Source organism: Pygoscelis adeliae, unplaced genomic scaffold (genome assembly GCF_000699105.1).
Source record: "Pygoscelis adeliae isolate BGI_AS28 unplaced genomic scaffold, ASM69910v1 Scaffold160, whole genome shotgun sequence".
In the NCBI taxonomy this organism is placed as follows: Eukaryota; Metazoa; Chordata; class Aves; order Sphenisciformes; family Spheniscidae; genus Pygoscelis; species Pygoscelis adeliae.
The window spans coordinates 3,999,483-4,012,980 of NW_008824035.1; the positions used below are offsets into that span (position 1 = coordinate 3,999,483).

General features: G+C 39.3%; 2 protein-coding genes across 2 annotated transcripts in view; one reads left to right on the forward strand and one right to left on the reverse strand.

The window, feature by feature from the left end:
- Nucleotides 1-1,243: 1,243 nt before the first annotated feature.
- FASTKD2 (FAST kinase domains 2) lies at nt 1,244-13,076 on the reverse strand. The gene is made up of 11 exons (XM_009332026.1): nt 12,302-13,076; nt 11,785-11,888; nt 10,172-10,280; nt 8,579-8,702; nt 6,176-6,315; nt 5,705-5,877; nt 5,151-5,314; nt 3,911-4,132; nt 2,898-2,982; nt 1,707-1,821; nt 1,244-1,365 (listed from the first exon to the last, which is right to left on the reverse strand). Exons 1-11 carry the CDS (start codon nt 12,983-12,985, stop codon nt 1,249-1,251), a joined length of 2,037 nt encoding a protein of 678 aa, XP_009330301.1. The 5' UTR covers nt 12,986-13,076; the 3' UTR covers nt 1,244-1,248.
- Nucleotides 13,077-13,331: 255 nt separating this feature from the next.
- MDH1B (malate dehydrogenase 1B, NAD (soluble)) overlaps nt 13,332-13,498 on the forward strand; it is a 9,152-nt gene continuing 8,985 nt past the window's right edge. The window contains exon 1 of the mRNA XM_009333002.1: nt 13,332-13,444. Coding sequence (XP_009331277.1) covers nt 13,332-13,444 — 113 coding nt within the window. The remainder of the gene's footprint in view (nt 13,445-13,498) is intronic.

Sequence of the window (13,498 nt, forward strand, 5' to 3'; positions counted from 1 at the left end):
TATGCCAGACTGCTGTAACAATGCTTCTTTGGTTGCAGTTTCCACCATATTCTATCTACATGTTCTGCAAGAAGTTGGGCAGTGAATTTTTTTTAGGCACATCGTTTCTTTTCTCCTCATCACTCTAACACAATGATGAGATAAGAAAGGTAATACCTTAACCACGTGTCCACACTACTTCAGAAAGACAAAGAACGTAGTGCTTGTAGCTTATCAAGTGAAGCAAGGGCACCACCATTAGGTCACACACAGTCACTGTAGAAAGTATTGCTGTTTCCCTTCATGTCGACTGGACTGTGGCTATGGTACAGCAAAATTGTGACTGAGGATCTGATTACACCGCAGAAACAAGCAAGCTGTTGTTGGCAAATGTATGCTCTTACTAAGTACTTCAGCGACTCCAGCACAACAAATGGATTTTACCAGAAAATGTTACCAAGAACGGAAAAGATGTACCAGTTCTCTCTGCTCCTGCAGCCGCTTTGAACTTCTACGACTCTGCCAACATCAATTCCACCACTACATAACAGGCCAGTGGAGATGCATCACAGTACGTAATGAACAAATCTTAGTATTGCAACACCTCTTTAAATAGTTGTGGAGACACTAATATCAGAAACAGAGCAAGAGTCAGTTTATAAAGACATGCCAGACCCGTGTTCTTGTAGTGAGAAGTCTCAGAATTTGAATCTATTACAGTAACAGTGAAGCAAAGGGTTCAAAAGAAAAAGCATACAGCTAATAGAACCATTATCGGCCTGAACTTCTGAAACTGGCTGAATTATTTACTGCTTTACTATCTATAGTTCTGCATAAAGAACAGAGGGGATGGTGGGATGGGATGGTGGGGGGAATCCTTCTAGTGCGTATTTGTAGGCCAGGTTGCAATAGCACTTGAAATAGTCACTTCCTTTCCCTGACCCAGCTCAAGATTAGAGAGAAATTTGACTTGGGGCATGGGGAAGGGGAAGCAAAGTGAAGATAAAATTAAGAAATTTCAACAGCAATAGATGTCAGGAGGCTTTTTGGATTGATTAAGTAGTTCCTTCCATTAAAGAAAATCCACTCCCACTTCACAAAAGAAACCCCTCACTATCAGCAGGCATTGTTCACTTTACAAGCTCTTCTCAATCTGTAATACTTTGGAGTAAGCAGTTTTATACACAACTGCCTATCTCTTCCATTAAAACCTTACATTAATTACACAGGAGAAAGAGAGATCGGGAGACCCAAAATTATTAGTTTATTTTAATTATCCTGCACAGTCACTTCAGAAAAAGGGAAAGCATTTTCCGAAAAAATTTTTCCTTTCAAAAACTCAACTGCATCTTCATTTGTCATTTCCTGAAACTTCTTGTTCAGGACCTGGAAGAAAGGAAAAGGAAAGGGCACATTAGTCCTACTGTCTTTAGCAAACTACCCTATCCCACAAACCAAGCGCTCAGTGATGGGAAGGCCATAGGGAGTTGCTGTATTTTGAAAACAAGTTGACTTGAATCATTCATTCTATAAAAACGAGGGAAATAAGCCAAAGTCACGTAGGTTTTTTAGGTAGAAAGCAATTCAGTGGCTTGACTGTTTGGGGTTTTTTGCTGAATTATGATGATATTTTACAGGCCTTACAAGGCCTGTTCTACCAAACAACCATACTCATCGCTGCGCTGATAACTGGACCGAAACAGGGAGAATAACAGGACTCTTCTTACCAGAATCACATGATAGCCCAGTTTGTTTAGATGTCGCTTCTTCATTGCCAGCTTCCCTTGGGGGTGCATTGTACCCACACAGAAGGCAGACAGAGGAACAAAGAGAAAAGCCAATCTACAACCAAGAAGAGTAGGGAAGACTCCATTGTACAAATGCAGAATAAGCATTTTTAAGACAATGATTCAATGATGTCCTTTAACACTGCAAATATACAGCTGCCTTTCTGGTAGGCAAAAGTTTCAGGACTGCACAAATTTCATTATCCTTTTCCTCCAGACTTAAGCAATTTAGACCCTCTCTTCTTCCATGAGCTTCACACAAGTACCAGCATCTACCCAAATACCTACAGCAGAATTAAGTCCTTAGATCTCCACTCTCCCATGAGAAGGAAATAGATCATTCAAAATTCTACATTAGTCTGACAGCTTCTGCATTTACTTTGATCCTTTGCTAATATATTCAGAATCGGTTACTTCCTGCCATAAAAACCCTTGGAAGGGTGAGGAAAGCTGAATGCCTTGGAAACCTGGCAGTGAGTTTCTGTTACACAATTCACTAGCTCCCCCTTTCCCAAAAAGCAAACTATACAAAATACATTCCGGTGTAGTGATCCAGCACACAAATGTTAAGTATTACCCAATTCTACTTAAGCATTACTTAGATGATATATGTCCCACTTCAGTTACTGAGAGGTCATTCTTCTACACAAGATTAAATTAAGCACCTAAAATGTGGATATGATGATCCTTTTTATTCAAATTGTATTTCAGCAGCTGAATTAATTGCCATAACATACCATTGAGATGCACATTTTAGAGACTTAAGAGAACAACTGAATGTTTAATTGGGGACACAAATACTTGGCATTTGAAAACCATAATGTAGTAATTTTTTGGAAGGGATTTCGGTCATACTTCAAAACCTGTATCCATTACAAGAGTATCAGATTACTGTGATGTTTCCTGCCTCTTTCTCTGAAATGTTAAGTCTTAGCCTCTGTTAGAAGGTAGTGAGCTGGATGAGTTGTTGCTCTGAACTGGAATGGCAATTTTTGTATATTTCAGTGGGCACAAGTAACAAGTTAGTTATCTACTTTGCTTCTGCAAATCAGTGAACCAAAGAAGTAACTGGATGGAATACATACAAATAAAACTAGCCCACTAGAAAAAATATGCAGTCAAAAAAGACACCTTTGAACACTTGAGTCAGCATGATCATCTGTTGCAGCTATTGGGAGCACTTTCTTTCTGTCTGAATCCATTCTGATTTCAAAATCTGAAAACAAAACAACAAAACATTTAACACTGCAAGAGGTTACAATTAATGTCCTCATTTGAACATTAATTGTTCAAATTGTTTTCAAATAAACAGCTCATTTGAAAAAATTAACAGACACTGTCACTGCTCTGTTTCTAATTGCTGTTCTCTAATAATTTACATATTACTGATGGCTTTTCCCTCCCTGCAACCAATATAAACAGCTATAGCTTGCACATCTCCAGAAAAAAAGAAAAAGTGTTTTGAAACTGTAGATATAAAACTTTATGGGAGTGAAATCATAGTTTAAAGAAACTAGTCTTCATCGCAGTCTGTCATACCTACTCAGATTTTCCTGTAATCTGATTCCTCATTAGAAATATGTAGGAAGAAAATTGTATTACAAATACAGAAAAATTGGTAAGCTGGGTGGCTGGCAAAAAAATAAGCAATATCAAAATATGAAAGAAACCAAATGTTATGAAATGATCACCTATCAAAGAAGGTCATATCCCATTTCATAAATGAAAGTAGAACCTAAACCTTAGCCAGAGCTTCAGAGAAGAAACAAGTCAGAGAACAAAAGAAGGCTGCTGTTTGGCTTTGTCTCTAATGTGATTTAGTACTAACACGTCAACTCTCTAAAACAGTTGGCCATATTGATTTATGTAAAATTAACATCTGCTCGCTGATGCTTACCAAAAAGTCCAAAGCATTTTTGTAAATAACAGCAATCATGAAGTTTTAGTAAATTAACTTAAATACCTTAACAGAAGCATCCTAGAAAGTAGATTCACCAATCAAGGACATAATTTGTTAAAAGATTGTGTCTTCAAAGTGTTACACTTTTAATCACTTGCACCCTACGCAAATTTGTTACCACCTTATTATTTTGGGGATGATAAATCTACATTAAAAAGAATATGATGGTAATTTGGCTTCATACCAATATGATATTTATATGGCAGCTCAACATTTTGCCGAAACATGTTCTCATCTCCCAGAAGTTCTATCAGTGCCTCCCGAGCCTTTCTGAGATTAAGAGATACTAATGAGGAGAAATTCTCAGTCAGCACAAACGCAGGCTTCACGAAGGAAGGGCTATCAAGTTCCATACATGCTTTCACACAGCGAAGCATCATTTCCTTTTGTTCTTTGTAAAGATCATCTGAAAAAGGATACAAAAAATATTACATCCAATGTATCATCTCACAGAATTTTTCATTTTATTATCATTTATAGTCTGTTCTGGCAGAGCAAATGAATTTTAATATAGGAATCAAAACCAATTATTTTTTCACTGAATATTATTATCTTCAATATACTGTTAAATATAGACCATCAATTCACTAATTATAATATTAAAGTCTACGGCTGGGACCTGCCCATTTATCCAGTCTTTCCCCTCTACTGTACACAGCTCTGTGCATGCTATCAGTTATTACAGGAGACTTAAGGAGAAAATGGAATGAGACAGCATGCATAAAAACCATTTATAAAATCCAGACAACTAGAAGGCTATTTATAAAACAAAGAAGGGATATCAGACTTGGCCATAATTTTGAAACTGTACTTTAAGAGTACTAAGCTGCGCAAACTCTAAGCAGTCACAGCTTTACAGCTTTCAGGTTCAGTCACAGCAGGCTCAACAGCAAGACACAGTGTTTTACTCTACAGTGAATTTCTACTCTGCTGAACTACTCTACTGGCTGTAAAGAATTGAATGTGGAAACCAAATTCTACTACAAACCATTCCGAGTTCCCCATTATTAACTCAGAGCAGTCAAAATAACCTTTTACTCATGATTCCAGGTACTAAAGTTGGTTTACAAAGGTTAAGACTTCCTGTGTTTTTAAACATGCCTGAACATCTGTCAAAGATAGAACCCCTGACTCTTACACATCTCTACCATTTCCACACATCTCTCATTCACCTCTCTCCATGTGCACACCTACTATTAAACTTTTGCCACCATGGGGCCCAAGACAATAAGCCTGATTCCCTAGTGCAGAAACAGATCACTTAGATCACCATCACTATGTTAGCTTTGTCTTGCGGACTTCAAATTTAATATTAATCATGTTTGCATTCTTTAATTTCTAAACTTTTAACACAATTACAACGAATTACGTATGAAGGCAGACTATCCCTTTTAAAACAAGAACATGACAAAGTAAGGCCTGACCTGACAGCAGAAGTTCATCCCTGCTGTCCTTTTGCAGCAGCTCATCAAGTGCACGATGAGGAAGATATCCTAAGATGCAAAGTGAATACACTGCCTTCAGCAGTTCTGTGTTGGAAATCTGAGGGAGGTACTTATTCAAGCAGCTATGAAGAGTCTCAAAAAACCTTTTCCAAAAGCAGAAGAAAAGTATCTAAATACACAAATAAGGCTACATAAAATACAGATTTCAAACAAAAATACAAGTTAGAAATCTTTATTATCTTGTATAATCATATGTTGTGTAATCTAACATTAGCTTTTGATTCTTCTTTGAGGATACAGCTACCTATCAACAGATTTAGTAGCCTGGCCAGTCTAGAACCAAGGTCTCCATTTTCAATTACAGAGGAAAATTCCTATGTAGAAAAGATGGGAAAAGACACAGCAAATTTATCTTACAGATTAATAAAACAGGATTATGAACTCTTTCACAACCGAAATCAAATACTAGTTGCCATACATTACTCTATAATGACTACATAATGTATTATCAGATATTCTAAATGAAAACCTACAGATGCTTTTGGTCTCTGGGAACATAGTTGAGTCGTGAATACACTCGGAGAACAATCAAAAGGTTTTTCAAGTTGAGGAATTCAGGGTCTTCTGTCACCTTCTCAACAAAAATACCCATCAGCTCAGTAGGCTGAAAGCCAAGTGTCTCGAAGGCAGAAAGAAAAAGGATAATCTAAAAGAAAAGATAGTTTTATAAGGTCAAGAAAGCCAGTAAAGTGGATCCTACCTGTTGATTTCATAAAAGGCATTTTTAATGAAAGCAAATTTTTCAAATCTTAACACCCCTTTTATTTCTTTATTCATCAATAAATAGAAGAGCATTTAAAAAATTTAACTGTATCAACTTCATCAGATTGGTATTCCTAGAAAATCTGTTCTCCAAAGATCAAACACAAACATGAAGAAAGGTAAGATGGAAAGCACCAGATATTCTACTAGTACCACTATAAATTATTTGGTCTCAAACTCACCTGTCTTTTGTCCCAAAGGCAGGCAGTAGAATTAACATAGTCTGCTAATGCTGAAAACAGTTTTACATTACGGTACTGGAGATTGTAACAAGCTTCTAGAATGAGAATTAACTGCCGAAATGGAGCATCGTGGACATTCTCTGTAACAGAAGAGCAAAAAAGGACAAATGATACAAAGCAATGGGAGCTGTAGGTTGGAGATATTGTGGAAACAGTTTGGCTAAGGGTTGGAGCAGGGGGGCGGGAATCAGATAAGGAACGGTGGAACAGACTGAGGCTAGCTAGGCAAAGTCAACTGAGTTAAAACACATAAAGAAACTGAGAGGTAGAAGAAACCAAACGGAGTCAGGATCAAGCTAGAATGGATAAATCAGCAAAAGGGGACAAACTAACAAAAGAAGCAAGAAGATTGCGTTCCCAGAACATCTTCTGTTCCAGGATTCTTGATTTTCAGCACCTCTCTGCACTCAGCATAGAAACCGTCAGGTGAGCCTCTTTAGTACTGATCAAGCCTTTGGGCTGTCCGCTTCACCATGTCAGCTGAGGCAGTAACAAAGAGGTGGATCTAAAGCTGCTGATTAATCAGATATTAGCACATGATGAAATTTACATTTTCTTCCCATTTGGTTTTACAAAACAGCAAGAAACCACAAATATGACTCTATGTCGAAAAAGCACTAAAGGCTGTCAAGCACTAAAGCATTAGTGTACGCCAAACTGGAAAACACGGAACCATAATGTAACCTCCTGGCATATGAGCATGATGACACAGATTGAGTGCCAGATGACAACAGACTTCTGCGCAGGACTGCTGCTTCATTTGCCACACAAGATGGACCTACTCCTGAGATGAAAAAGATTAAGTACTGAAGAACAATGCTCTCTCCTGAACATCCTGCTTTGTTTGCTGCAATGAGGGACATACATGTCATAAAAGACATGCAAGAGAAAAAAGCATAGCTACATTAGTAGGATCAGCACCCATCAAAACTAGACTTTATCTTTTTCTCTGCCAGAGGACGCAAGAGGATAGAAGGAAAATAATTGACTAACTCCTCTGAGTTGTGCTCGGTGATTTTCCAGGCTCAGCATAAAACACTGTTACCTCATTTCTTGAAGTGCTGAGTGCTGACAATCACAGTTGATTGAAGCCAATGAGAGCTGTGCACCAAATAAAGTGATTTGTAATGCCAGATATTCTTAAAGAAAACAGGCTAACGGAATCTCATATTACTGGACACTTTGACCTTAATCTCTCTTCTGCCTAATTGGAAAATGAGTATCACCAGTGGGTCACTCCCTTGCTGCTGCAAAAATTAACTCAATAGGTACCTATGAAGTACACAGTTATTACAATTCTGGTGAGGTTCCCAGATATGGGAGAGGGGGTACTTTCTTGAGAGTCCCAGCAACAGCACAGGACCTGGAAAACCTGCTGGAGAATTCCTTTGCCCCATGGGCCCCAAAGCGTGCCCCTCCCTCCTCTTCCTATTCCATCTCCAGCCTCTGATAGGGGTCATTTCTGTCCAGAAATTAATCACACTGTCCCCAGAGCATCATTTGCATGATGTGCAGCATGTAAGTCCTGAGAACATGCACTAAAAAAATGCAGAAAAAAGTACTGAGTAGCTGCTCACTCTGTGTATGCCATCTAGCCTGTGTACTGTGTGGTTAAAGTCCTATGGGAGAAGCCAGTATCTGTAATTAAAGACCGTGTCCTAACACATACGAACAACCAGGACAAATAAAGGCTGTACAAGCAGCTCAAACACTCCCAGTTCATTTATGTTAAGAATGCTATTTTGCTATCTTAATGTTTTTTTAGACACAAATTCATATGTATTTTAAGTGTGAATCAATATATACTGACCACGTATACTTAAGCAGTGTATTGTAAAGGTATGGAGAGAGGTGAAAGCATGAGTTTTAATTTAATTTTTTTTCTGGGCTGCAGCATGAGCAGCATTCAATAATTAAATCCAGTTAATCAGGGAAACATGATGTTCCCTTTAGTTTATCAACCAATCACACTAAGCCACCAATCCATCCTGTAAGATGTCCACTTCCAATTCAGATTTGTTTTAAAAGTTTATCTGAAATCTATTTTTTCTTGCTAGAATTCAATTTTTTTCCCCTAAATTCAGCATAGAGAAAAAAGCAAAGAAAAATATGTAATGCAGGTAAATGTTAAGAAGGGCAGAGACTACAAGAGCTATTTGCTTTCATTATCAATCAGTAATTTGCTGTCTTGCTGCTTGTCAAATGGCTCCACATTACTATAATATCCTGTAAAACAAAGATGTTTCCCGAGTTTTAAAGGAAATCAGAAAAGGGAGACGAGACAATAATTAGGAAGAATTTGGTATAAGGAAGGGAAATTTAATAAACGTATTTTTTTCTTACCCTGGATCTTTTTACTGCAGGCATTCAGGATTGGAATGGAACAATAATTCATTGCAGCAAGAGCCAAAAACACACGCAGAGCATTCGGGAAAGTCAGATGGTCTATCTCTTTCAAAACTGCCATCTAAAGTGAATTAGAGTTTATTAAATCCTTCATTCTTCAGGCATATTATCACTGCTTTCTGGTGAAGGCATTTTCACCAAAACTTTCCCAAATTCCTTAGCCTGTTCACAGACTTATATGAAAGAAAAAGGAGCAACAAACAGCAAAAGCATAAAGTAACTACTCTCAGTTTCTTAATACACAGTTATAGCAGACCAAGTGTTCTAGAGCCGTGTCACTATGCAAGTTCGCAGCAATTTGCCTTTATATGTTCGTTTTAAAAGAAAGAAGTCTCAGTAAAGCTAATTTCCAAATACTGTGAATATGTCTTCTACTAACTCTTAAAAAAGTAGCAGAAATATAATTGGCACAGTTGACTTATTTAATAGTACTCCAATTACTGTTTTGGATGCACGTGAAAGCTGTAAGCCTTCAAAGTGATCCAACAGCACACCAAGTGGCGTATCTTTAATACAAACACCCAGCTACAAGTGTGGACTGAAGCTACAAAGTATATTGGCTATTAAAGTACAGTATTCTTACTGCATTCATATCAAAGGTTAAATACAAAATGCGTCTACAACAGAAATTACACAGTATTAAAATAGCACCCTGTAAGCTCAGAAAATTAAGAGCTCCCTTCAGTTAACAAGTGGAAATGTTACTTTCCTCTCAGTTCCATATTCCACCACATCTTCAGCCAGTTTCTCACCATCTTGTAAAAAGTGGTACCTTGTGCAAGGTTTTACGATTTACTTACATCTAACACATTGCATGAGCTCCCTGCACTGCTCTATTCTTGCCCAGTTTCCCATCAGTGGTATCTTTCCTCACTTCCTCATGAATGCTATTACAAATTCTGACCTCAGAGCCCTTCAGCTATGTGACGAAAACACTAGCAGCCCTTATTTGAAAGAACGTTTCAAAAAACGTCTTTAAATCGGGACGAAACCCAGTACACCCTGCCATAAAACCTACAGCCTGCTCCCAACCACTGTATTTCCCAGGGGACCTTTCAGATACACAGAAAGATAAGGCCATGAGCCAGGTGAGTTCTCCTGGCATCTCACTGCCATTGGTCCTCTAGCCCCGTACCATTATTGGACACAGCCCCATCACAGACTAGTTTTCCGTCTTCTTGTCTTCCAGCCACAAGCTAGGCAAGGGAATCAGGGAACAGCCTGTAAGTGCTTCAATGAAATACCATGTGGCCAGCCCAAACAAGAGGTGAGGACGCTGCTATTTTACTGCCTCAATTCCTTTTGTACCATCGCCATTGCCTTCTGCCCCTTTTCATGGTGGGATATTCCCAGCCTCCAAATTTAAGTTCTTCCTGCAGATATAGCTGGACTATGATTCATATAGCAAATGCAGTTAACCTTTCTATTATATTTTCTCTTTGAGTGTCTGGAAAGAACCATACACAATCTATAAACAATGCAAGAGCACAGGCTTTGTGGAAGTAAAAATGAGCCTCCAACTAAATTTACCTCTAATTTCTTTTTCAGAAAGACTGGAGCATCTTTTCCCATGCATTTCATCAGGTTTTGCAGTATAAAGATGTCTCTGATACTTGGAATGCGCTGCTCCACTAGTAATCTGATGAAGAAACACACACAAGGCCTTGAGCTAGCTTTTAACTGTTTAACAGAGCTTTCCTCATTTCAGCAGAAACAGGTAGGTGCCCCCATTCTCCCTCACTGATGTAGTCCCAAGTTAAAGCTGTAATTCCCTCCTCCTCTCCCACCTCCTTTTTTGCAAGGCTGGCGTAACTCTACATGATGTAGCTGCAGCACAGATATTTTGCACATGGAAATAATTATATATGCTTTCTTAATGTTATCCTGATAGATGAGTGTTGTTACTGATACATTAACAGCAGGGGCACCCGACCAGACTGCACATGTGACTGTGCAGACATGAGTGCCTCAAGGAATTAACAATCTTCTCCAGAAAAAAAAAACAAATTGCACATTTTTTATCATAGAATCATCTATGTGCAGGCAAGTTCTGAAACAGCTGGGAAACTCGGGGATGGACACTGACAACAACTTCATGCAAGTGAGTTAAAAAACCAGACAAGCAGTGCTGTGGCTGCGGAAACAGAAGGGGATATCGTAACACAGAGGGATCGTAAGGACAAGATGAAGGAGTTCTGCATTCCCAGCACCTCCTTTTCTGGCTCAGAGGGAGGTATTGTAATTGTTATGTCTGAATCACCCTTAAATATACCTGCACAGCTACAAAAATATGAGGTGTCACTTTCTAAGGCAGTGCACTGCTCTGAAATTCATCTCTGCAGACGTGGCTTCCTGCAAATGGGCAAGAGCTTCAGACTTCAAGACAGAGAAAGAGCTATAGATGGATATCCTGCTTTCTACCAACTTACAAGAACTGTGTACCTGAGCTTCCAGGAGAAGCTGTCTTTTGCACAACAGTAACACATCCACCTTCTCAAAGCAGGACCTGACACAGGACCAAAAGTACTAATCCATGGCAAGTTTTGTGACAGCCTCAGTAAAAACAATCTCATGGGAGTAAGCAAATTCGTTACCCACATAAATCTCATTGGCCCTGAAAAAAATCACTACAGCCAAAGAAGTTATCCTGATAAAGCACTACACAGAAGGCCCTGCTGGATGCACAGATAAAGTCTAAACTTGTCTTCATCTTCATTTTTACTTATTAAATTAAAAAAAAATATCCCTTGGCTGTTAAAACAGTGTTTTTCATCATGACAAACCAAAATACTTCACAAAGTAAGCTAGTCTCATTACCTCCTTTCTACACATGGGTAAAAGAGGCATAGATATGCGAAATGAGTTGATCAACATCACAAAAAAAAACACAGCGGTGGAGCTGCAGTCAGAATATGAATCCCCTGCAGAGCAGTCTAGCACACTATGCCATCAGAAGCCTTTCTGCTTGAAACTGCAAAGACAATGCCAAGAATCACTGCCTTGTACAGCTGTTATCTCATGTGATAATTTAAGTCATAAAACCAGTGTCTTTTATGCGCAGACATTCCCTCCATGATTCCAAAAGACATATGTTCAAACAACATTTAAATATGAAGAACATGTGAAAGATATATTTTTCTCACTGTAATCCAGCTTGAAGAGCGCTCACATTCTTGTCTTTATCCAGCCCTCCTAAAGTAGTTGCCAAAACTGAGATACATCGGTTATCAAGTTGATTGAGCTTCTCCTGTTAAAGAGTTTTCACGACGTCAGATTACTTCAGACCAGTAAGTTTCAGAAAAGAAAAACTGACCACTCTTAATCTGTACCTGCCATCTTCTCTTTCCCCCAGAAGTCATTTCATAAGTTTTAATTCTGCAGTGACCTACACGGTCTCACATCAGACAAATTTAATCGATTTGAAAAGGGTAATGGTTTTTGAGACTTCTCCTCTCTGTCACATCTGTCTGAAATCAGGCGGTCATTTCAAAAGTGAAGGCAATTAGAAGTACACACAAATTAACTCTGGGAGCCCTGTTTCCATGGAACATCAGACTAAACCAGGGATGTAACCCAACTCTCTCTGATGTTGCACAGCCTCCCAGAATTAGCCCCGAGGTTTCAGCCCAAACTTAGGAGAAGAGGGATTTTGATACTTACTTGGCACACTCTCACCAAAGTCTGGACTAGGAGAGTGTTCTGAGGAACACCTAGGTTCACCACGGCATGCAGACTGAACACCAGGTCACCCCGCGTCATCCTTCTGGAGTCCCGCAGCAGCTGCTGACACAGCTTAACAAAAGCTGGGTGCTCAAAGATCAGCTGCTTCTCGTAACGCTGCTGGTCTTCGGACAGGTTTTTGAAGAGCCTCCATACTGTAGTCAAACAGTTTGTGAAGTGCTTAATGGAAACAGCGGACTCTGAAGCCAAGTCCAGTACGTCGCAAGGACAGGTACATTTCTGGAGACTATTAAAGAATGGTTCACTATGATCCATTACATGCTTCACTTTGAAGCTCCCAGAATCATCCAACTTTTCAAGTTCCAAGGAATTCTGGGGAGCCTGCTCACTCACCAAAGCCTCTGTACTCTTCTCTGGTTGTATTTTAGCACCTGTACTAAAAACATCTGTCTTTTGAGATAGAAATCGAAGAGATGATCCATGCAGAGAAGGACAAATATCTAAAAATAATTTCCTGAAGTTCACATTTTCCAGGGGATCCCTGTATCTGCCAATCCATAAAATGTGTTTTCTTGTTGTGGCGGAAGATTTGGGAGTGAGCACAGAATTGCACCTATGCATGCACCTAACAGTATTTAGCAAATAACTTATTTTAGTATTCATTTTTGCTAATGTCTCATGAATAGATTTGAAATGCCAACTCAAAGGGAGCCGATGAAATTCTACAGTGGAAGCAGTCCTGGAGAAACTGCGTGAGATCACTTATCTGTAAAAACAATTGAAAATTATGGATAGTTACGAGACTTTCAATTCTTGAAGTTTCAGTTGCCAAATCTATGCACGTCTTTTACAGGAGGGGGCGGGGAAAGATTTGGAAAAAGATCCCTGGAAAATGATTTGCAGAGGGACTTTTATTGGGTCTTCTACGTTTTAGTCAAACATCTCAACACAAGGCTAACTCATCCTGGGTGCCAACTCTTTTTCCTCTTTGCTGTTTTAACCAAAAACTATGCCGGGAGGGAGCCTTTTCCTAACTGACGTTCCTCCAAGCAGACGCGTCTCCTGCCAGGGCTCTGGTGGCTCACTGCCAACCTCCAGCTCCGGTAAACAGAATCCTGCCCGGCTGCGGCCACAAACAGCCTGTCCCAAACAACAGCCTGGCCCAGCCTCCCTGCC

Bases quoted from the DNA above. Each gene is read 5' to 3' on its own strand.
- FASTKD2 (XM_009332026.1), bottom strand. From the start codon at position 12,985: ATGAATACTAAAATAAGTTATTTGCTAAATACTGTTAGGTGCATGCAT. The intron at 1,822-2,897 runs GTGTCTTTTTTG...TCTTGGTTGTAG, and splicing joins GCTGACTCAAGTGTTCAAAG to ATTGGCTTTTCTCTTTGTTC. The intron at 1,366-1,706 runs GTAAGAAGAGTC...CCTTTCTTCCAG, and splicing joins TGGGCTATCATGTGATTCTG to GTCCTGAACAAGAAGTTTCA.